The sequence below is a fragment of the Thermobia domestica genome, chromosome 13 (assembly GCF_964235325.1).
Source record: "Thermobia domestica chromosome 13, izTheDome1.hap1.1, whole genome shotgun sequence".
Taxonomy (NCBI): Eukaryota; Metazoa; Arthropoda; class Insecta; order Zygentoma; family Lepismatidae; genus Thermobia; species Thermobia domestica.
The window spans coordinates 125949768-125976339 of NC_137466.1; the positions used below are offsets into that span (position 1 = coordinate 125949768).

A 26572-nucleotide genomic window follows, 5' to 3' on the forward strand; every position below is an offset into this window, starting at 1 on the left:
CCCGACTGTTGTTGAGCAAAAATTTATCATGATATGACGCAGGGAAATGAGTTAAATAAAGGTTGTGCGATTTAATATCAAAGTTGAGACATCGCAAGTTAAAGAGCAGCATGTAATAACAAATCTCATATTTTAAAATAATTTCGTCTTAAACAAGCTGCGACTACATTTAATTCAGAATTGAACTTCTGGAATGCACAGTATGAGCGTAGCTAAAGCAAAAAACAAGAACGGTCGGGAGTCAAAGCTAGGACCATTCACGTAAGAGTCCCTTACACTAACCATTCATCTAACAGGCAATGACGTAAAGACGCTATTTTTTAAAGTGACAGGTTCGCATCCAAGTGACAATCTTGTGTCCATTTCCATTGCTTTTTTTAAAAAAAAAAACTTTTTTTAAAAAAAATCTAACATGTTTACGACGATTTGTTTCATTTTCCACTCGAGTTTCGCAAAAGGTGATTTATATATGAGTATTTGGCACTACTTTATCAAACGGTTGGGGCCACGATGGCTCAGTGGTAGAGCGTTCACCTCTGGTGCTTGGGGTCCCGGGTTCCAGCCCGCGCCAAGTGAACTTTATGGTGGTCAAACACCGTGTGCGTGGATTTTCTCGGCGTTCTCCCGTTTCCTCCCACTTTCTTCATTCCACCATTCATTCATTACTCATCATCATCGTCTCCTTTAGCCTAGCCGGCATAAACGTGGGACGTAAAACTCAAAGATTTCATTTCATTTAATTTTTTAACAGACGGTTCTATCAAATGTAACTTAATTAATACAGTAGTAACAAACTTTGATTGCCTTAAAAAGTGTTCCTGAACAAGGGGAAATTCATTATGCACCCTGTAACTAAGCTACAAGAGATATATGTCCAATGTAAGTGATGCAGCACCGAGTGAACTTTTGGAATATTCCATTCTATTATTTTCTCAAGGCAGCTTACGGAAAAATACACGAATGACTGCGTAGAGTTCTCCGTGGTTGAATGGATAAAGTTATGGTTCGATTGCTAATAGGTTCGTAGTTCGAAACCCGTCTCGGAACCTGAAGATTTTTTAAATTCCTTAATTCCAACATCTTAAGATCTTTCTCTCCTTTCGCAATCGTCTAGCACTCTAAAAAGAGTTTTCCAACTTAATTCGACAAGTGACTGTGATCCTCGCAGTTCGGAAACTTTCATTTTTCTGTTTCAAAAAAATCACAATTTTCGCTATAATACGGATGCTGTCCGATCACTTTTTCTGCAATGTCAACTTGCACAAGTAAATCATTTCTCTCTCCATATTTGAATCTCTCTCTCTCTCAATGTCGTCCGCTATGAACTCATATAGATTGAAATCAAACCTTCGACTCTTGAAACTAAATGTAAGCGCTTTAGCAGTGTGCTATCGTAACTCTATACATTTGTTGTTAAAAGCAGCGTCATTTTACATTTTGCCCAGGAGTTAGGCGGAGATTCTCAGCCGACATGAGAATTTCACTTTTTTTCTACTAGTCAATTACTACACATTTGATCAAACAATGTGTATTTATCAAACTCATGAGGGGGGGGGGGGGAGAGAATTACACATTCCTATCCTACCTAAATGACGCCCCTGGAACATTTGCTTACAATTACCGAAAAAAATGAAATTAATCATTGAAAACACTCATTTCTGTCAGTAGTTTTGAGAGCTCTGCGCTTGGAAAGTACAGACTTTGGAAAGTACAAAACCAAATGAGGTGACTGATAATTTTCATAGATTTTACAAGGAGCATCTACTTAGCTTGATGTGATATGAAGTCTTTCAAGAAGGAAAAGAATGCAAACAAAGGCGTTTTTAAGCTATGCAAACATTTTGTGATAATTTTCATTCAGGCTCTAAAAGCGCTTTCCAGACAAACGAATGAAAGAGACGTTTTAGAGCTATAAAGCTTGTGAACATGTTTTTTTCTCGTCTGAATGGAAAGAGTATTTACGTCGCACAGACTGCTTTAGACAAGGAGAGGTTATGAGGAGGGGGAGGGCGAGTTGGATTGAACACCAGAATTACCTAGTCGATCGAGAGGTGTGTTTCTGAATGTATAAACATACGGCGCAAGAGTGTGTTGGTAATTTGGACTCAAACGTTTTATTTCAAAGCCGCGAATGGTACATTCTAAAGGTAAACCAGGGTAAACATCTATATAAGATATTCCGAAATAAACAAGAATTTTTCTGACATATATATAAAGGTGATTTTGAAATTTCACATGTTGAGGAAAATCGGAAAGTAAAAAGGCTGAGGACCCAAATGGGCCCGAATTATGTGTTTAGTAACTCTTGTCGGTGTTGAAAATCATCGCATTGAAACACCAAATCACACAATACTTTTTGACAAGATTAGGATTGTTACGATTAAGATTTCTGGGCTTTCGGCATCTATGGCCATTTAGCCTGTCACATATGAGGGATGACGTTCCTCGGTCAGCACACTGTCCGGAAAAGGGCGGAAAGAAAGGAGTGGGGAAGGAATGAAGCAGCCTGTGACCTATAAGTTAGGTATCATTCCGGCATTTGTCTGGAGGAAAACCCAGGAAAACCTCATTCAGGATTGCTGGCTGAAAAAGTTTTTTATACTTTTTCGACCGAGTGACCCCATCGGGAATCGAACCCGAAACCGCTCGCACCGAAGGCGGGAACGTTAGTGACTATGCTACTTTTTCGAAACGAATTCCGATGGTAATTTTAGATTATATACTTAACCTTACTATTTTAACACCAATTTTCACGAACATATATGACAAGAATTCTTTCCCCACACTTAAAATTTTTACTTAACATATATCTTCTTAATATGTTTTAACTATTTTTTAACAAATATATAACCTTGACTATTTATCCACATTTCTAGTTATTTATTATGTCAACGTATTTCTTTTTTCTTATTATTTTTCTTCTTCTTTTCAGATGATTAATTTAGATGTGGCTCAGACCTGAAGCCAAATTGTCTACTATCTTTCAGGACATTGCAAACTAGACATTGTATCACATTAACGAGGACAAAATACATGAAATTAGAAACTGTTGTGGGGTTCATTACAATATCTTCAATCAGAATTGATAAAATTAAAATTAATTTAAAAAAAAGTGAAATCGATGAAATCATAAACAAAATATATAAAGATATCTTTCTTTAAAATGCTACTACAAATACTCACATGCTAATCCTAGTACAATGCTACTACCAACAGAATTTTTCTGTAAGGAAGGTGGAGCCTTTTCCTGTTTAATAAAATGATGAAGAAGGGTCTTCATCAAAAGACACGCATGGATGGAACATCTCCCTTGCATCAGACACCTGTGTAGTAGAAATTTTAGATCAATATTCAACTTTAAAATCCGAGAGATCAGCTTAAATAATCGTACAATTTCTATTAAAAAAAAAAAAAATAGGGCAACTAAGAACGCATTCATAAAACAAAAATACACTGGTGGAAATATATTTGAGAACAACCAGTAATAAAGTCAGGAATATTGACGAAAATTGGTACACATTGATGATGATACGAGGCAGTGATCTTCATATGGCATTCGTGGGACATCCTGAGCGGTCATTCAAGCAGCTGTGCGGTCAAATAGTCTGTCATACTGATACTTAAACATCTGGCTGACTGGGTAATGGTGGTTGCCAGAACTCAACTGGAAGTGAGGTGCCGTCTTTTCATGCTTGACAGAGAGTAGTGCCAGAGATCTAGTAGACGGAAGCAAGTATACGAAGGGTAGAGTACCCTCGGATGAACCAGTGCTATAGGGAAAAGACTGTTACCCTACTGGATGACGATGTCCAGCAATGTCCAGATAAGGTCGAAGGACAAGATTGACTACGTTTACGTATGGTGTGTCATTTACACATCTATGGATAAGCCCCTATGTAGGAGAAAGAAACAATTTATTCGCTTCAGCACTGCAGTATCTCCTGATCGTCGTAGAAGCACTCAAAGATAAGAGGTGTCAGGGGTAATCGTATGAGACGAAAGTAGGCCCGTGTCCCACAATCGATTGTTTGTTATTCATTTGTTCAAATGAGGAGCCTCCATGGTCTGTTTGAACTGGTGGTCGCCATTTTGTTTTTTTAAGGCGGCCCGAAGATCCTTATGTCCAGGTGCTTCCAAAATGTATCATGGGGAAATATTTGCCTTCTATCGAGTACGTCATTAATGGATCACAAAAGCACAAATCCGGTAAAACCACCTGGCCTTGAGTAGCCCCACTATGCAACCAAAGTGTGAAGCTCATAGCTCATCTCACATATCGAACCTGACGTACACACGGCAGCCATTTTAAAAGCAGACGATATGTAGCATTCCCGTGGCCGATTATTGAATGTTGTAAAAGTCCTTTAATTGTAAAATATTTTGTAAGACAGCAAAACTGATAACAATTCTTGTACAAATCATTAACATTAACCATTTTCCCTGATTTTCTTGTGTAATCAGAAAATTCCCCACTAATTCCCGCTTTTTTCCGACCGTTTTATATTTCCCGCTTCTTTCTGGAGGGTAAACACCCAGTAATTAGTATTTACTGTTCAAATATATTTCATTACCTGTATATAGGCGATTTCGATGCTGGCTTCTGTGAATACATCTGGACTGAGAGCAAGACGAGCAGGCAGTTGACAGCCTCCAAATGAAGCGGATATGTGAAGTCTCTGCAATGAAACAGAAAAAGACCAATATACAATATATATATAACTAAACTGTTCTAATTTTCTTAGTATTACCTTTTTTTTTTTTTTTTTTTTTTTTTTTTATATATATATATATATATGATTGGATACCGGTTGCCTTCAAGTATAAACTAGTGACGCTGCACATTGTAGAAGCGAGTGAAAGCTTTGTTCTGACTGGATATTCTTTCCGGCTTAAACGATGCCAACTAAGAGCAACAGACCCTATTGGGAAGCCTATAAGGATGTAAGTATTTCATGACAATTAAATAATTTTTAAGGAAATTTATGATTAACATGCTTTCATAAGATGGAGTGAATTGCTCTTTTCACTTTGACCATTTTCAACCTCAAACAACCGGAACAGTTTCTAATTACAGGCGAAACACACAATGTTTCAGAAGCGTACGCGCCTTTGGCGTGGGAGACCCGGGTTCGATTCCCGGCGGAAGCTCATGTGGTTCGGATTCCACGTTAATCAGTAAGTCCACGTCTCATATAGCCTCGCTGCAGAACGGGACGTTAAACTCAAAAGCGACAATGTTTCAGAACTAAATTCAGTCTTTCCTTACTGTCTGATTTTAACTCAACGTATTGGGAAGATTTGAAAATCTGAGAAAAAATATGTCATATTGCAGCTAAATCGAATACATTTTTAACGGAACATTTCTTTTTTCAATTGGGAAGGGTAGAAGCTTTCACTTCTCACAGGAGATAAATTCAGTATTCACTCTTGACTGATTTTAGCCCTATGCACTGACCATGATTGAGGCGGCACGGAAATATGTACTATATTAATCAAAAATCTACGTTTTATTTATTTAATATTTATCATGGAATATATATACATATATATATTTTTTTAGAACGAGTTGGGTGAGTATAATTTGAACCTGTAATTTTTCATAGATTTCAATTTCAAACTAAAAAATCATTGGGAAGGCACGAATATACTATGGTACGCACTACATAGCATTAAAATATAATAATTTTGACGAAAATGATTGAGGACAATTTTTTCTATTATTATTTAAATAAAGAAGCGCATAAATTGGAGAAAACTTACCTCATTATTCTTTAATTGATTTCAACCACAAGCAATGGGACTGGTCGGGAAATCCTAAAGAAAATATATACTAAACAGTTTGAAACTAGAATAACCGTTACGTAGAGTTACTGGAAAATTGTTTTGTTACTGCATTATTGTATATATATGTGCAAACATGCAATACGGAGTGGATTTTACTTCCCTTTTACCGCTTTATTCTTGATGTATATTTTGAAAGCAACTAAAATCTGATAAATTTTACAAAAGTTTATCATAGAACGGACACATACAAATAGCGGGTGAGTCGAACGCTTCAATTGTTTATTAGTATCTCGAGTTCGATTCGTGGTTTGGTGCTGACTCAGAGTGTGGGAAACCAGCTGTCCACTGAGCTAAGTCAGAAGTAGTGGCGTTGAGATTCTATTCGCTGACTACGCATCATCGAGTTGAAGTGTGCTATCTTGGCCAGAATCCTTCATTGACTACAGTGCTATATGGTATTACTACTATTATTATTTCTAAAGGCAAACTGAACCTTTCTTAAAATATTACTCTATAAAGATATTCTGTAAAATATAAAACTGATTATATTCAGAATGGTCTTCACAACATTGATTGATACCTCTGTGTTAGTTTTCGTGAAAGAATTTATTCAATAATAGACGAGGTGATTGCCTAATGTAAATAATTCCGATTTTTTTTTAAAGCATGAATCTACATAAAACTACCTGTGACATACGAGACATTGGCTTATCTAGAAAATCCATTTATTTTTTATACAGTAACTTACATGCTGCACTGTAATTACAATTGGGGGCACGGTGGCTCAGTGGTAGAGAGGTTATTTCTGGTGCATGGGATCCCTGGTTCGATCCCTGGTCAAGTAAGTTTGTGGTGGACAACATCGTGTCCGTGGGTTTTTCGGGGTACTCCTGTTTCCTCCCACATCTTCATTCCACCAATCATTCCATCATCATTCACTTGTCTTAATCATCGTTTCCCTTAGCCTAACAGGCATCCTCATGGGAAGTTAAACTGGAAGATTTCATTTCAAGAGATTTTTGTAATCACAATTACGGATAAAAGCGGGGAAAATGTATGTATTTACTATGTTGAACTTACTTGACAGGAACATCAACTAGAAGCTCAATCAAAGAGTTCAGAAATAACTCTAGTCTATTGCCTTGGTCGTCATCCTGTCTCCCTAGAAAAGAAGAAACAAACAACAATGAAACGGATTTTATGCATACACAATTGAACAAAGAGAGAGAGACGAAATTTTTAAAACAAGTTTTGAATTATATCAAACATGGTGCTTATATTCAATTGACATTTCTCTGTACAATTCTGATTCTTATTTCTGCTTTATTTATTTGCTTATTTAAATAATTTTATTGCTACCCGATGACAATTTTACTCTTTCTTTGTGTGTTCTTTTCAAGATTATTATGTAACGTTTATTTCAGGTTCTTGAACAGGATTTATTTTTTCTGACTATTCTTATGAAAGTGGAAAAGCATGTAGCATCTACATTAATATAACAAAATAATGTGTGTATCTGTCTGTCTATCTGTCATCAGTTTTTCGAATAGAAAAGAGTGACATAGAACTTCCAAATTTTGTACGCAGATAAACGTTCAACAGATCTACTCCTTTACGAAACCTTTTATGATTTTCGGATCTAGGTGGTCAGATTTAGGGGATTAAAAATGTATGCACATTTCTCGCGGTTTCTGATAACGCCTTGTATATATGCTACACCCATTACCTCATGATTGAGCGGGCTTATACAGTATAACAACACATGATAAATACCGGGAAATCGAGTAAGGGCTTCTTTTCCTCTCTTTTAATCGATGTTCTGAATTAAGAGTAGTCAACAACAGGGTTCTTATTATTTTTATCCAAGTTCTGTGGCGAAAAACATTGAAAAAGGAAATGGTACTTTCGGTTTGAATACAGAGTTAACAGAGATGGAACCTATTCTTGGAACATCGAATCGACTGCAGAAAACCGCTTCTCGATATATCTTATCGTTTTTGCTCTGATACCCCGTCCACAGACAGGCAGACAGACATAGTCATTCTATAAGACTTCCGACATTTACACATAGCATAGTTTGAAAGTTCAAAGTAATCTTATTGTTACATACTACTCGTTTATAAATTTTAACATGAGTCTGCTATAAAAGATTAAATTGTATCAAAGAACCTGTTCTCTAACACAGCAGACAGGGGAATATATATATATATATATATATATATATATATATATATATATATATATATATATATATATATATATATATATATATATACACGCGTGCGCGAAAGTTGGTAAGCACTACCCGGAGATCTAATGGCTGGTGCACAGACTCCCGGGTTCATTTCCACATGGGATAACCTTGAAATTTGAACGCATTACGGTGGTTTGAACTCCATCTTAAACTGTAGATCCAAGTCCCATATACCCTCGATGCTGAATTAGTTACCTAATTTAATGGTTTTCCGTATATTTTAAATATTAAGGAATATTATTATTATTACCTGCTGCTGATCTTGCTTCGAATTGTCGTGTTACATCATCTTCTTTAATGTTTTCTACAAAATATTTTGTAACCGTTCGCAATATAAAGAGAGCATTGTAGGTTTGCCAGCTGAACATATTGCTGAAAGTAACAGAAAAATATATTAATTGGATTTATTGTAATAGGGTGTGAATAAATATTATCTTTGTAAAACACTGATTACGTAGTAAACAAACACATTCTTATCCTCGAAGATGCTTCGTATATGACTGTCACTGACCGTGTAACCAAGCTTCTTCTACCATCATGGCAAATTACGAATATACGGTAGACTCGTAATATCGCGTCTACTATTCTTAGACGATACTCTTAGACACTTATCAAAACTGTACTTACTCAAAAACTCCCTTTTACTTATTTGACTGTGCACATTTCGGCAAATGGTTATTATCTTTTACAACATACGTACATTCTTTCAGAAAAGTATTACTTGACGAACATAATCGTTGATTATCATTTCCTGTATCCGTAACTTACACACATCCAGTAGTTTTTCAACTAAATTCTCCTTCAACTTTAAGATTTTTCTTTCTTTGCACTTAAAGGTATCTTGTACAGCTGGCGTTGGATCAAGTTAATGAAAACCTTTCTTTGAAATTCTCACAGTTTTGTCCTCTGTATTTAATTTCACTTAACTAACAAACACAATAGGTCGAAGAAAATGGCCGAAATTTAAGTTTTACCAAGATAATCTTGGTATCATATGACCTACAAATTTAAAATATGTGCTTTACCTCATTGGACAACAATTTAGTCTGAGAATAACTTGAACTTTGCACTGAAAACCTTTATTTAATTAACTAAAAAAAATTTAGACCCGCGTCTTTACCACCTTAGACCGTAAGGGTGTTTTTAAGTACAATCTTAATGCTATTTAATTTTGCATCCTATTGAATCTAGTAGCAATTACTATACCTAAAATTCAAATTCCATTGCTTTCATTTATTGAATACTTTCCATTTTACGTGCAGGAGGCATGGTGGAAGAGCCTTAACTTCGGGTGCACGGGGGTTGTAGGTTCGATCCCAGGCTATGTGAATTTGTGGTGGACAAAGTACGTTCTTATACTAATTCACTTTCATTAATAATCCGTAACCTTTAGTCTAAAGGACATAAGCACGTGACATTAAATTAAGGGTTTCATTTTTCTTTTTTCATTCATTTCACACGAGAATTATTAATTATAGGCTGGTTTCCTGTGCAAGTTTTACAGTTACTTCCAAATATTAAAGATATTATGTGATTCGTATTTTCATGTATTCTACAAAAAGAATTTATTTACTATATTTAGGAAATAACTTTATAAAATAATAAACACAAATAATATTTAGTTACGACTGCTAAGGAATTTATTATCTCATCCGTCTTAACATACTCGAACTTCACAAACAGACATTATGTTTTTCTCCCTCACAACCAGCGCCGCATTTTCCATTCGGCCAACTAGGCCCGTGCCTAGAGCGCACAACTTAAAAATTAAGTAATATTTTAAAAGTTTTTCGTGTGAAAAAGTTAAAAAATGAAAAGCAAATACACTATTTCATAAACAATCCTTTTTTCTACTATTCTAATATGATTAATGATAGCGTAAAAAATCTAAAAATAATTCAGAACATATGTCCAATTTATTATTTTTTGTTACGTAGTTGTAGCTGCAGCATCTTGTTAGTGGCATTTAACTGTAATAAATTGTTAATTCACTAATTAAGCATAATCTAGTTTTATTTTTAATTTCAGGATGAGGAGATGGTGAAACGTAATTATCGAGGGCGCCAACAGCAAAGTGCTTAGAGGCGCCGAGCTTCTAAATGCGGCACTGCTCACAGCGAGACTTTACTTACTTAATTTATTATTATTATTATTATTATTATTTTACATCTAACAGGTATAAAAATTGTTTTATTGGATAATAGCTCTCTATCGTCACCTAAATTATCGTTACGACATTACGAAAAACTATTAAACAATCAAAATTTACTTCACTGTGGTCGAAAGTATAGGACGTGTGATATTCTATCTTCTTCCATTATTATTATTATTATTATTATTATTATTATTATTATTATTATTATTTAACTGAAACTACGAACTCCACCAGTCATCTGTTTTCTTACACTAATAGAAATTACGTAACATCATAACAATAATACCACTACTTACTTCTCAGTTTGTGCAGAAACTCTGAGTTCTGCTGCTCTTGTAAGGAAGACATATAGCAGTGCTCCGACATTTCCTGTTTTAAGGTTGTTCAGTAGCAAATTCTGGCACACAGCTTGTACACTCTCGTCCAATACTCGATAACCATCGCTGAAATATTAATACACAAGAATAATATTCAGTACTTGTTGTATCAATATAACTTTTGTATAATTCTTCTTTTCCTCTGTGCTCTGTCTTTTATTCGTTGTTCCGAAAAATAACAGCGAAATAATAAAATAAATATTCCTTAAGGATAGGATAACAAAGGAATAACAAATTAAGTTTCTACTATACGGGGAAAAAGAATTATGAATAAGGTATGAAAATAAAGAAATTAACAAAACATAACAAATAATAATAATTAAAAATAATAAATAAAAATGGAAGACAATGTCAAGTGCAAGTCCCAGTGTTTTCAAAGCAGGGTTGGCCCAAGTGGGCCCAGCCCGAAAAAAACCCACTGTTTTTTTTTCTGGTTGAACCCACATGGGTTTTTGAGGTTTTTATTAGTATATTATTGGTACTACTAAGATACTGACACTGAAAGTGATTTTTACCAGATTTTGGACTTTCCTTAGGCGAATTAGATGCTTTCACGTTAAGTTATACAACAACACTCAACATATAATAAAGTCTTTTCTAAGACTTGAATGCACTGAATAAAAAAAAAAAAAAAAAAAAAAAAAAAAAAAAAAAACTACCTTAGCTTGAGATAATTATAGAACAAATTAATGTATGAATTATGCTTATAGCTTATTAGAGGTAAAAAAAAATGCAATTTTATATTTTAGAAAATACTGTAAAACATAAGAACATAGTGACTTAGAATATAAAAATTAGTATGAAATATGGCTAGGTCTTTCAGTCCAACCAATGTCATTGATGAAAAAACACTGAAAAACTAAAACGGGAAAGATATTTTCTAATTTAGTTTGAAATGATTTTCTAGTCTACAGTTACTAAGTTCAATGTTGCACAATGTGAAAGGATCACCACTCCGTACAATCTTCCTTACTTTCTGATAGTAAATATTTTCCACAGTAACTAAGTTCAGTGTTGCACGGTGTGAGACAATCACCACTCCGTATCTTCCTTACTTCCTGACCTTAAAACTCTAGACACCTTAACCAATTTCACAGCTATTTCTACCCTAAGCCTGTTTCTAATCTTATTCCATATCAATCTGAAAGCGCTCGGGAAATTCCCGTAATTGAACGCACAAAGTATCGGAAGTGAACTTCCAACAATAAAACCATTAATTTACGCTGGAAGATATTTATTTCATATAAGACATTTTGAAACATTTATGTTATAAAACATGAATTATATCTTTGTTTTAAATTAATATATATTTGGTATTCTTATTTGGGGAACGTCACGAGGTGAGGCTCCAGGGATGACTCAATCTACATGTGATCATTCGTTTGCCTGTACCACACACACTACAGGGTGCAATTTTCGATCTTTTAAGTCGAAATTTTCAGAGTAGAAGCACGAGACACACTAAATTTGCTGCATATATTTTTGCAGCGATCCAACACAAATTTTCAAACTGGCGGCCATTTTTCTTTTTAAATAAATGGTATCCATGACGTTACAAAGCGCAATTTTCGGTATTTTAAGGTGAAATTTCCAGGGAAGAAGCATGAGACTCTAAATTTGCTATGTCTATTTTGACGCCGATACAGCGTAAAGTTTAAAAATAGCTGGTATTCATGCCACAGAATGCAATTTTCAGACTTTTAAGTTGAAATTTTGACATTAGAAGCACGAGACATTCTAAATTTGCTGTATAGATTTTCTCGGCGATCGAATATAAAATTTCAAAATGGCAACCATTTTTTCAAACAATGAACAGAAAAATGTGCAAATTGTTATAATGACAATCACATAAGTCACATTTTAACATTTGAACTCAAAGACATTGAAATATTTCAAAAAAAAAAAAAAAAAAAAAAAAAAAAAAAGTGTTTTCAAATCCTGTTTCAAAGGGAAAAGTAATTTATTTTCTCATTTCGTATTCAAAAACTGCAGAAATAAAGAACGGTCGAGCCGTTTAAAACGAATTTTAAAATAGTATATGGGTCGACCTGGCTGCACTGTTCGAAATGAACTTTTGAACTTGTTTAGAGTAAGTGTTTAATACTTTACTTCAATTTAAATACGCATTCTAAGGGGGGAAAAGAGCGCTCAAATATACATTTTCTCTCCATGAACTATTCTTTCCGTATGAAGAACAGGCATTATATCTTATACGTACCTTGTTGCAGGTGGCACGAACGAGAACGAAAGGAATCGATTCCAGAATGGGTCGTTTGGAGAGATGGTCACATTTCCACCAAACTTCTGCAGATACTCGTTTGACGCTAAATCACTAAGACTACTGCTACCTGTTCCCATTATTCATTCCTTAATCTGAAAGAAAGCAAACATTACAGATATGATAAATGTAGAAAACGAACGATTTTTTCTTTTTTATAACACATTCTCCACAAATGCGAATTCAATGAACTTAAAAGAGTAAAATATGTAAGATTGGACCAGAAGTTGAATTTGGGATTCCAGCTTATTGTCGGTGTGCTAACTACTACGTTATCCAGTCCATTTTCCGAACTGTCACACATTTTCATCCTTCATTTCGGTCCTCCACCCGTTCAGACTACATGGACCGTACCACATATTTTTTGCACTTCAAATTCCACAAGTAGTATTAAATACCTTTGCATTTAAAAAAATATATAAATAGTTCTAAAACACTATCACATATTATAATATCAATATTTCAATCGCTTTTCTTAAAGTCTCAAACAATTTAAGTGTAAGACATAGACTCAAATAAAATTACACATGATTACAGACTAATTGGTCTTGATTATTACCTAGAACAATCATTGATACTGACAGTTGAAACGGTTTTACTAGCCACTGTACATTACATTATCTTTCTTACCAATATTGAAAAATTCCGTTTCAAAGAAGTAACTTATTCAGAGAATACTTAAAGTTTCAGATATGTGAAGAAACATTCTGAGAAACAAATAATTTAAATAAAAATTGATGTTCAAATTATAGAAGATGAGGTGAATACCGTTAACTTACCTGTTTTAATTATTTATTATTTGATCAGTTATGCTGAATGTCTTGGCTTTCGAGTCTCGCAGTTGTGAGTGTGTAGCCTTAAAAACCTAAAACTGTTACTACAGACAGTTCTCGACTTACGTAAATAAATCGTTCCAGGGCTCTTTACAAAAGTCGAATTTTTTACCATTAACTTAAGATTTATCGCAAACACGTACGAAAAACTACTGTTTAATAATACTGAACTGCAAAACTCAATTACTAGTACCTAATATGTTTTACAAATGAAGCACAGACCCGAATGTTCTTACAATGCTGATAATTATATTAAAAATTAATTAATAACAGGTCACCAATAGTTAATTACCTAATTACAAGGATTTTCAATATTTAAGTCTTCAAGTACAGGACCGGTGATGTCGGAGATGTACTCCTTATTCAGATGTAAGTACCGTTCATAAATTTTAGATACATCGGAATTTCTTTTTTGTAAATAGTGAATTTACCTAAGTCGAAGATTGTCTGTACTTTACTCAATATTTACTGTTTAAAAGATAAATAAATATAAGTAATAATTTTATATAGCAAGGGAATGTGTTATTCTTTCCCTTTCCTCTTCAAATACTAACGTCGGTTTTTTCATGACTGAATAGTGATCCTGTTTTTGGTACGGGAGACGTTGCGTTTTGATTCCCAGTAGTAATACTATGATTCGGGGACCACATAAACTTGTACGACCGCCTTATGTAGGTGTTAAAAACGTATGTCTATTTGCAAACGAGAAAACGTACCAAATACACTGATTCTATCATCACCAAATTCCTTAAATGGGTGAGTTTAAACAATTGAAAGTTTGTACAAGTTTTCTCCCTAAGTCTAGACGGCGGCCAAGACAGGTTCGGTTCGAAAAACTGCGCAGAAAGGGACGTTGATGGACAGTGTTCTCGTCCTTAACTAAATAGCTGAATCCGCTGAGCTATAGGAACTTGACAAATGCTGTCTTTAAACTCACTGTAGTTAAGACAGGGCTTAGCTAACGGGAATAGAAAATTAATTATCAGATACCAGGTAATTAACACACACTCATCATCGCAAAGTACCAGTAAAATAATAACATACACTAAAAACTTACACCACAAGCCAGGGTACGATATTCCAGGCGTGAAATGCCAAGTGGTCAAGTCAAGAGTGCATGTTAGTCATTTGCCACAATCAGGTCAAACGTCATCGCCAAATTAAAATATTTGGTCTCAAATGGTGTCCGGAATTTTCGTTCGTTGTCATACGCTCTTCACTGAAATACTTTATCAGATAACGGAAAATAAATAAATAAACAACAGAGGGAAGCTGTGAAGCGTTTAAGTAGTCGCCATGTTGGAATGCAGAGTCATCTGATAATGTTACCAGAGTGGAAGTTCAGTTTAGTGAAAAACGATAAAACTAATTGGATTTGTAGATCAATAAAGTAGGAGGAAATAATAAAGAGAAAAATATAATATACGAAAAAAGAATTGAAAAACAAAAATTAATGAAGAAATAAACGAATAATAATTAAAACTATAAAAATATAATATAAATAAATGGTACGAGTCATTGCACTAAACTTTCTTGCTCTCACCTCTTAGTTTGAATTATCTCATACAGTAGTCATTATGTTTATTGAATTAAATTACAATAGACGCTTTCAGAAAACCATGTACAAGAAAACACCACCAACAGCAAATTACCCCTTGAGGATTTTTTCACGAGAAATCATTCACGTCATATGAAGCGCTGTTACACAGATGCTTATTTATAAAATATGAAAAAAATTATCTCAGTTGTTCCTGAATAAAGTGTCTGTAAGAAACGCCTTTAAGAGTAAACTACCACCTGTTGACATTTTCATGCAAAATGAATGTTATAGAATTGCAAATTAAGTATTAATTAATGAAACAAGACCAAATCAACTGAACAATTTTTGAGTAAATTATCTGAAAAAGACTCACCCATAAGAATAAACTACCCCTTCTGAATTTTTAAATCGAAAGTGATTTATACCCTATTTTAGGTTTCTTAATGGAACATTTATTTATGAAATATGAAAAGTATTGCATGAGTTATCTTTGAAAAAATCGTTAGCAAGAAACTCATTCCCAAGAGTAAACTACTTTTTTTTTTTTTTTTTTTTTTTTTTTTTTTTTTTTTTTTGTAAAGCGATTAGTCCCATATTGTAAGGTTGTAGGTGGGGAGCCAAAAGTTTCAAATAGCGAATGAAGATGAGTATGGTGACACGGAAAATGTCTAAAAACACTTCCCATATTGCTATCTTACTTTTATCCAAAATACTGGGATGGTGTCTACAAGTTCTAAGGCTACTCTATAAAACTTTCAATCGAACGAAAATAGGAAGAAGAAAGAAAAGAAAAAAAAAGTTGACTAATTATTTTGTAGGTCACCATAAAATTTTATCATCAGGAACATCGCCAGAGGTGGTACGTGCGGGAAAACTTAAAATTTTAATTAGCAACGTAATCGATTAACATACTAAAGAACGTGAGGAAGGATTACTTAGGAAAACTTTAAACGTGAGTTATAAATTAACAATGATAATGACAAAGTTAAGAATTGTGAAAAAAAAAAAAACTATGAATTTTTGTTTGTTCCCTGAAGTTTAGCATCCTTCTTCAACACTAAAACCAGGGTTGGCTGGTTTAAACCAGTTTTTTTTTTTCAAAAAAAAAAAAAAAAAAAAAAGTTTAAACCAAAAAACGAAAAATGTTCGTAAAAGTGTAACTATTCGTAAAATCTTGATGAACACACATTTGTAGGTTATCACGTTTCAGTCCCATATATTATTCGTACTATATTTAGACCTAAATTCCCCATTCTTTACTCAAAGAGATTATATTACAAAAGCAACTTTTTTTTTAATGTAATTTGATGGATGTTTCTTTTGTTTGTTTTTTTTTTTTTTGTTATTGTTATGCAACCAAAGGGAAATTCTTAACATTGTTTCGTTTTAATAATGTTTACTATTGATAAAATACATCGAAATGCTGTACTTTTTGGGGGAGGGGTGTCATACAAACCCTACGAGAGGCAATTACTGAAATAACAAGAATCTTTGGTAACTATTTATGTATAAATGGGTCAGAGCGAAAGTGGACTCAAATAATTCGTATCTTTATTAACATTTCTTACTGATATGCAAAGTAAGTCGTTATATTTCTTTAACTTGGACTAATAAAAGTCGTAGTAAACTGACTTGGACTAAATTAGTTCTTCTGTACTCTGTAGTACTGTGAAATTGTCCATACGTAATTCTGTATAATGCTTCCACTTGTGTAATTGTTTATCTTTTTGTCCTTCTGTCATAATGACCCTTGACGATTATATTAACAAATATGCAAAGATCAGTCAACGTATTTTTATCAGGAGTCCTTCGTGAGTGAGTCGGCAGACGTATCGCATTTGTGGTCAATTAGTCTCGGTTTCTAGTTCAAATGGAGAACAATTTCACTTAGATGTAAGCCGAGAAGCGGTCTGGATTCCGCTTTAAGTTTATGTGACCCCTTCCGGCATAACCCGGTTGTTGCATACTAACACCAAGGCGAAACAAGCTTATTTCTGTCCATATGTGATATAAATACATAGAGCAAATTATTTAAACCAAAAAACCTGGTTGTTTGGTTTTTTCAATAAAAGCATGGTTTTTGCCAACCCTGACTAAAACTATATAAGTGGACCTATACCTATTTTACGGTAAACATTGTGGAAAGCGAGAACATGAAACAAAAAACATGAATTACGTTGAAATAAGGAATCCAGGCGTAATAAAGAAACCATACGCAACTGAAGCTAGTTTATCTTTGGGTACAGTCACGTGATTTTACTTGCTAAAGCTTGGTTCCACACCTCTCGATGAGTCAAAAAAAAAAAAAAAAAAAAGCTGTAATATATGGATATGTTGGATAGGTGGGTAAGTTTCTTTTAAAGGCAATACGAGACGAATTTTACGTAGAAGACTGTATTTATAACCATTTTCTTGCTCTCATGAAGTAAATCTTTAAGCCGGAATGTAACGTCGCACACCGTACAATTTTTCTTTTGATTGTACTACCGACTTACTTCATGAAAAGTATTGCATTTGTAGTAATTATCCATGGATAACCCTATTCTTACTCTACATGACATTTTATAAAAAGATGCCCGTAAACCGTAAGCTATTTTAATCATGTGTATATATTTTTTGTTTCTCTGATGTTACGGTAAATTAGGCAAAGTACAATATTTGTGCTTTTTATTTTCTCCTCTAAATGCGATCATTGTTCGGGTAATCATCTTTGGAACAAGAAGTTCGGTTGTTTAGTGGCTTCTTTTTGTCTGATTAAGAAGAGGTTAGCCTACGTCCGCTGGGAATTTGAACAAACATAGACGATGGTTAACTAAGCCTAAATATAAAATTTCAGGCGGTGCAGATGGAAGAGAGGTTATAGAGATTTGAAGCTTAGCACTAACTAAATGAAAAACATGTTTGGTTCGCCACGCGCCATCAGCATTAATGATACAGCGCAGCTGACCAGTTAAGACACAAACACCGTATACTCTACAAGGCAATACTAATTCGTGATGTAGCCTAAATAACGCTGACAGTCCAGTTTACTATAAGGGTCAGTCCGTATATAATCACCGAAATTAGAAAAAATCCCCAGTCGACCATCTGGGATTTTGATGAAATTTGACACACAGGTACCTACATCCCTCGTAAGAAAGCCTGTAATTTTATTTTCTGTCTCTACCAGTTCTTGAGAAACTGACTTAGAAGTCAAGCAGGCCGCATTGTAACCTGCTCAACACACTGATTATTTAAGTTTTCAACGAGCAAGAACTCGGTTACTAATTATGTTACATGGGTCAAACTTTTTCTGCAATAAATATATATACATATCGTTGTAATGAAGTACCGGTAATATGTTGAAAGTGGCATGACCATTTTATGTCCGGAGATATATATAATGTCAAAGTCAGCACTTTTTTTTTTTTTTTTTTTTTTTTTTTTTTTTTAACATCATAGTTTATAAAGTTCAATTTTTAACGTGTCACAGATTTTCTAGATAAAACAACAAATGCCTGTGTTTGTGTGCAGTACCTCACAGGGTAGTAAACTATATGCACCAGTAATGCAGAGATGTTTAAACTTTATTTACAGGGTTTATGGGAGGTTAAAGTTGATATCATTGTATAAATAAATAAATAAATAAATAATAAAAAAAAATGTTACTTTCAGAGCCCTATGTAACTATGTTGACAGTTGAATATGAGTGTGATATTTTGGATGAACATTGCTACTTATGTAACAAACAACTTGTATGAATTTCAAAAGCCTGATGTATTTCCTTCCATTGTAAATTATCGCCTTTGTCAACAGGTGTCGGTAGTCTTTCAGGTTTAGAACGGATATGGAGAATGGAAGTAATTACAGAGATTCTCAACAGATGGTATTACTGGAGCCTGATTTATCACATATTTCTTATACCTGGCCACTAGATGGAATTAGTATATGATTATCACAGAAGTAGCATTTTGCATTTGTGAACCACATCAGAAAAATGGAACCTTGTAGTTTCGGTGTTGGGAATGGTGAAAAGTGCCACAAATTATTATTCCGCAGAAAATCAGAATTGAAGAAACTGAAAGATATTGAAGGTGCAGTGTATGTTACATTACTTTGGCAATTGTGGAAGGAAGGAGGCTGTGCAAGATTATCTAATAAACCGTTTTGATGATCACTTACTTGAAGGTGATGACTGTGTTAAATTTAAAAACTAGGTTCACACAGACCGGTTGACATTACAAACCCTACAGCTCTCGGTGAATAAGTTCTGTGACACATTGGCTCAGGGAATTGATAGTCTTAGAGAGCATTATTACATAACCAAGGCTCGAGCTGCATACCTGAGTAACATAAAAACTTCACTTCAGAAAGCAGAGCTAATTGTTTTACTGGACTTTGCCGAAAATTACACCTTCGTTATACAGGTCGAGGTTCAGGGGCATCATTGGCAGAAATCCCAGGCAACTGTGCATCCTTTCGTGGTGTACTGTAATGATAATGGAGCCCTGCAATGTTTCAATTTCTGTTGCATGTCAGATAGTTTGCAGCATAATGTTACTACTGTCTGTAAATTCCTAAGGCATTTCATGACACACCTGACACAAATCCTTCAAGATAGGCAGATTGATAAGATAATTTACTTCAGTGATGGTGCTGGATCACAATATAAAAATTACAAGAACATTTACAATCCATGTCAGCATGAAACTGTCTTCGAAATCAAAGCACAATGGCACTATTTTGCAACATCCCACGGCAAAAGCCCACGTGATGGTGTAGGAGCAACTACAAAAAGATTGACAGCCAGAACCAGTCTTCAGTCACCTACAAGACCAATTGTTACTGCACAAGGAATGTGAGAATGGGCTGACAGCAACATTAAAGGTATACACTATTTTTGTGTGTCTGCTGAAGATAACTCGAAAGTGAATGCATAGAAAAGACATACAAACTTGAAGATCATTCCTGGAACTCGCTCTCACCATGCATTTATACCAACTAAGGCAAACACAGTCCTCATGAAGATAACTTCTGCAGACGAGTTTGATACCACAGTGTATCTGGTGGAAGCAAGAGAAGAATGGCAACATAAGCTTCATAGTGGTGAGTACGTTGCATGCATCTATGACAGTACGTGGTACGCTGGTATGGTCAACGAAGTGTCATGTGAAAATAAAGATGTACGTGTGAATTTCATGCTATTAGCTGAGTCCTCTGAGTCATGGCCACTGCAGAAGGATGAAGTCTGGATACCATTCCATGATGTTATCTATACCCTAGAAGTACCTTTATTACAAGGTAGCAGTGGACGAACATACAGACTGGATTATAATAGTTACCAAAAAGTACTAGCATGTCTTAAAAAGTAAAGAAAGGTATGTTGTTTTGCAAAGTGTTAATTCATATAAGTTTCCACAATTTCAAATCATTTGTGTTTCACAACATGCACGTATTATTTGCTTACGTAACCTGTTCCACAGATTTATTATGTTTCTTTTCACTTTGTCTGCATGTCTTTTCTTTACTTATTTGAACGCTCAATTTCTTATTACTAATACTGAACTGTAATTTTGACCCACAGAGATGTACTATTTTGTAACAATTAATTTCTTTCTATGGCAGGTTGTTTCTTCTTACAGTCTTACAATATATGTTTTCAAGTGCAGAATCAGTGTAAATGACTGCACACAAACACAGGTACCGGTATTTGTTGTTTTATCTAGAAAATTTGACACGTTAAAAAATGAGCTTTATAAACGGTGATGTAAAAAAAAGGACCGACTTTGACATTTTATATCTCCGAACATAAAATGGTCATGCCACTGATTATTTAAGTTTTCAATGAGCAAGAACTCAGTTACTAATTATGTTATATGAGTCAAACTTTTTCTGCAATAAATATATGCATCACTTCATTACAACGATGCATATATTTATTGCAGAAAAAGTTTGACTCATGTAACATAATTAGTAACCGAGTTCTTGCTCACTGAAAACTTAAATAATCAGCGTATTCAGCAAGTCACGATGCAGACTGCCTCACTTCTAAGTCAATTTCTCAAGAACTGGTAGAGACAGAAAATAAAATAAAAATTACAGGCTTTCTTACGAGGGATGTAGGTACCTATGTGTTAAATTTCATCAAAATCCCAGATGGTCGACTGGGGAGTGTTCGAACATTTATAATGGAATAACCCATAACTGTTTGAGTGCGACTACTTAAATCAGGTGATTGTGACGTTAGACCATTGCTAGAAATGACAGGGCGCCATCTGTTTATCAGTATGCAAACATAGATAGCGTTCTCGGATAAAGATGATCGCGCGCATCAAAATCCGTTTCTCACTGACTTTCATTGCTAAACTTCAAATCTCCACAACCCTACCCCGTTTATGATTCCACCTGAAATTATGTATTAGACATAGTTAGTAGGGATGTACCGATACCCGATACTGAAGAGGCCGATACTGCCGATACCGATACTTTTGAACACATTTCTTATGTATTATCAGAAATTTTCAGCATATTGAAATGATCAACATTGTAATAGGGTATATTAGATATATTGTCAAAATCTGACATACAAAGACAAAAGAGCAGAATTTCATATTAGGTTCCACACAAAAAAATATGTTTCCTCTAAATTTAATCCAGTTCATATAAAACGAAAAAAAAAAAAAAAAAAGCAAATACTTATATAGTTTAAACTTAATTCTAAGAGTCAGTGATTGATATTTAGAGTGATAATGTACTTTGATAGTTATACTGCATTTACTAGTCTCTATTACATGCATACAGTGGCAGCAATTGGACGTTAAAAGTGGGGCGGGTGAGCAAGATATGATCTGAATATTTGTATATAAATGTTAGATTTCCGAATGGTTTCTAACACTTTGTTTGACGAAAGGTTGTATAATTAATAGGATACTATCTAAAATACCGGATATTGTATTTCATATTTTATTAAGTAAATTGACAAGAGCAACGTATGTTAGTACTAGCCCTTTGTACTCTTGAACAACGAAAATCTAACTAGGAGATTTGATTCCTTGCTCATGAACATCCTTAAAATTCTGTCTGGAAAATTGTGTGATTTGGCCAATGGCAACCGGTCACTGTTTGGTACCAAAATGTTCACCATCCTCTTAAGTATTGATGAACACCAATATAATCTCTCTATGACTTACTGTTCTCAAGATATTGGACCGAAAATTTCCGATTTCGGGAAATTTAAGGAGTCATATGTTGGGAACCGTAAGTCATAGAGAGATGATATTGGTGTTGATCAATACCTAAGAGGATGGTGAACATTTTGTTAACAAATAGTAACCGGTGGCCACTGGTTATTGCAATAACTATATATATATATATATATATATATATATATATATATATATATATATATATATATATATATATGGTGATAAAACGTGACAGCTCAATATAGCTAATTCAACAGATCCCCTAATACGCAGGTTCCAAATATATAAATGTATTATCTATTGAATTTAATCAAATACATTTAATATACAATTTCATATAAATTTCGAAAAAAATAATTCTTTTTAAGTTCATTCTGGCAATGCCCTTCGAGCATTCTCAACTATTTCTTTCTTCTTTTCTGTTGAAAGAAAAAAAAAGGGGCTTTGCTGCTTCTGCGAAAAGAGCATTGTTGTGTCTGCTAGTAAAAAAAGAAACATTTTTTTCTTTCATCACCAACTTGTAATTGCGGAATATAAATACTGTAGGCAAAACAATGAAAAATGTAGAAGTTGATTCTTATTACTCTCTTTTTAATCAATATTCCTTACTATTAGAAAGACGAAATTATAGTCTATTTTAGGAACTGTCGATTTCTTCGAAATTAAAGAATAACTTGTGAAAGACTTTATTGTCCTCCAAAAGGTTAATTTTTGGGCCATTTTCCGTCTCAATTAAAACGCAATTCATGTGGCTTTCTTAACTCCACGGGAAGACAAATACTAATAGGGTCTACGTACTCACGCCACGGCAAATATTAGGCCTATATGGCACCATTTTTTTCTATGAACCAGTAATAGCCTACATACAAAAACATCATATTTCCATATGAAACTATATACATTACGGGGTCACTTCAAAAAAGTATTGGGCAACTGCCCCCTCCTGCCCTCTTAATCACCGCCCGTACATACATATAATGCAAACGGATACAGCCGTTACAAATTTTTATTGTTTAAAGAATTATGAGTGGCAGGGTTGGCTGGTTTAAACCAGCTGGTTTTTTAAAAAAACAACTGGTTTAAACCAAAAAGAAACAAAAAAAAAAGAAAGAAAAAGAAAAGAAAAGAAAAATACTTTAAATCGTGCGAACTTCATGGTGACGTTTCCACATATCAAACCATCTGCATTAGTTTTATCTCCTTTTCACCTTTTAATGAAGGTGTCCCATGTTCAATTCTCGGTCGAACCGTAACCCTTCTTTCATGTGTAAACCAAGTAGCGGCTAGGATGTCACTTTAAAGCGAAAGTGTTCTTCATAACCTCGGTATTACATAAAGATGTTAAGCCTAAACATACGAAACGAAGCCAAATTGTATGTTTTTGCTTGCCTGAGTGCTTGTTGCTTTATCAAGAAGCAAAGGTTGCCTAAATGTATTGATAGACATTGGCAAAATTTATCGACTGCCTACGTAGCAGGGTTGGCAAAAACCATGGTTTTTATTGAAAAAACAAAAAAACCTGGTTTTTTGGTTTAAACCCGTTTTTTTTGTTTAAACTAGTTTTTTTTTTTTTTTGGTTTAAATAATTTGCTCTATGTATTTATATCACATATGGATAGAAATAAGCTTGTTTCGCCTTGGTGTTAGTATGCAACAACCGGGTTATGCTGGAAGGGATCACATAAGCTTAAAGCGGAATCCAAACCGCTTCTCGGCTTACATCCAAGAGAAATTGTCCTCCATTTGAACTAGAAACCAGGACTAATTGGCCACAAATGCGATACGTCTGCCGACTTACTCACGAAGGACTCCTGATAAAAATACGTTGATTGATCTTTGCATATTTGTTAATATAATCGTCAAGAGTCATTAGGACAGAAGGACAAAAAGATAAACAATTGCACAAGTGGAAGCATTATAGAGAATTACATATGCACAATTTCGAAGTACTACAGATCACAGAAGAACTAATTTAGTCCAGGTCAGTTCACTACGACTTTTATTAGTCCAAGTTAGAGAAATATAACGACTTACCTTGCATATCAGTAAGAAATGTTAATAAAGATATGAATTGTTTGACTCCATCTTGGCTCTGACCCATTTATACATAAATAGTTACCAAAGATTCTTGTTATTTCAATAATTGCCTCTCGTGGGGTTTGTATGACCCCCTCCCCAAAAAGTACGGCACTTCGATGTATTTTATCAATAGTAAACATTATTAAAACGAAACAATGTTTAGAATGTTCCTTTGGTTGCATAACGATAATAACAAACTATAAAAAAAATCACAAAAGAAACATCCATAAAGTTACATAAAAAGTTGCTTTTGTAATATGATCCCTTTGAGTAAAGAATGGAGAATTTAGGTCTGAATATAGTACGAATAATATATGGGAGTGAAACGTGATAACCCACAAATGTGTGTTCATCAAGATTTTACGAATAGTTACACTTTTACGAACATTTTTCGTTTTTTGGTTTAAACCAGTTGTGTTTTTTTTTTTTTTTTTTTGAAAAAAAAAAAAAACAGCTGGTTTAAATCACATTGGTTAAACCAACCAACCCTGCTACGTAGCTTCCAACATTAGCTTGGATTGGGCTTCGTTTTAATTTTATTGAATTATATCTACATACTAAATTTGGAATTTAATACCTTAGTTTCAGCGTACTGATTATGATACGTTGACCTTAGATTTTACATGCAAAGCAATAACAGGATTTGCTTTGCATTTAAAGTAATAACAGGATTTTCCCAATGGATAACGCGGGAGTTTCCCGATTTATATATAATTCTGTATAATGGTTTCACTTGTGCAACTATTTATCTTTTTGTCCTGAGATTACTCTTGAAAATTATATTAACAAGTATGTAAAGATCAGTACAACGTATTTTTATCAGGAGTCCTTCGTGAGTGAGTCGGCAGACTCATTGCATTTGTGGCCAATTAGTCCCGGTTTCGAGTCCAAATGGAGGACAATTTCTCTCGGATGTAAGCCGGGAAGCTGTTTGGATCCCGCTTTAAGCTTATAAAACTCCTTCCAGCATAACCCTGTCGTTGCATAATAACAGCAAGGCGAAACAAACTTATTTCTGTCCATATGTAATATAAATACATACAGCAAATTATTTAAACAAAAAAATCTGGTTTAAACAAAACAAAACAAAACAAAAAAGAGCTGAAACCAGGTTCGGTAGGAATGATTTCTGCCTAAACTCATAGGGCTGCGCAGTTTATGTTTCGCACAAAAATAATTGTCACTGAGTGAGAGAAAACCCGGAGTGTGAAGTCTTTATAACGGACATAGAAAGCAAAGTCTTCACAACGTTGTAATTCGCCCCTTTTTTCCCACCTTCAATTGAAATTACTACATTTTGTGCAGTTTTACCTGTGAGTACTGTTTCATGTGAGAGGCTTCAGTAGTCTCAACAGAGTTAAGACTGCCTACAGAAATCCACTGAAGACTGACACACTGGATGATTTGGTCACAATTTCCATCAGTGGTCCTTCACTTAAGGACTCTGATCCGATGAAGTCTTACGGTAAGATATTTTTTAACATGTATATGAGTTGTCCAATTCAAATTGATTATCCTGAATTGAATTGTCTGTTTTTAAAATTTTATGCCCTGATGTAATCTCTTTCTTTGTCAAAGCAAAAGCCGTGTGTTTGTGTGTGGGGGGGGGGTGGGGGTGGGGGGAGATCTCATAATTTGTACGTGAGAGAGGTTGGCGACCATCACTTTTGGATTGGAGAGTGCGTCTGACTTTGAAATTTTGCGCCCCGATTTAAGCGAAGTCGAAAACGATAAAACTATTTATTAACTACAGAACTAATTGTTTTTAAGCAGAAAGTAGGAGAAAATAATGACAAAGTGAGTGTTTTGTGGGTTTATTCCATAGCATTTTTTTCTGAATCGAAACCTCTGTCTCGTTTCAGATTCAAATGACGGGTCTGCTATCCTGGCCATGGCCGCCCGAAGGGGGGCGGCAGGGTTGGACCCAGCCCTCCTTGGCTCACGAACGAAAATGTGGTAATAGCAAACCACGCATATTAAATAACAGACGTAATGAAATGACCATGGAATGGGGAGTCGCGATCCAAGAAGAAGAGGTTGCTGTTGGACTCCTACTAGCTGACTGGAGCCTGACTTAGGAGAGGACCT

General features: G+C 34.5%; 1 protein-coding gene across 3 annotated transcripts in view; it reads right to left on the reverse strand.

Annotated features, from left to right (window-relative positions):
* The window catches only part of LOC145668488 (dymeclin), a 70031-nt gene that overhangs the window by 40411 nt on the left and 3048 nt on the right, over positions 1 to 26572 (reverse strand). For all 3 annotated transcript variants that reach the window (XM_081736431.1, XM_081736430.1, XM_081736429.1), the window contains exons 2-7: positions 12789 to 12943; positions 10490 to 10636; positions 8289 to 8410; positions 6865 to 6946; positions 4572 to 4676; positions 3184 to 3323 (exon numbers count right to left, since the gene is read on the reverse strand). In XM_081736431.1, coding sequence (XP_081592557.1) covers positions 3184 to 3323; positions 4572 to 4676; positions 6865 to 6946; positions 8289 to 8410; positions 10490 to 10636; positions 12789 to 12928 — 736 coding nt within the window. In that variant the 5' untranslated portion in view covers positions 12929 to 12943. The remainder of the gene's footprint in view (positions 1 to 3183; positions 3324 to 4571; positions 4677 to 6864; positions 6947 to 8288; positions 8411 to 10489; positions 10637 to 12788; positions 12944 to 26572) is intronic.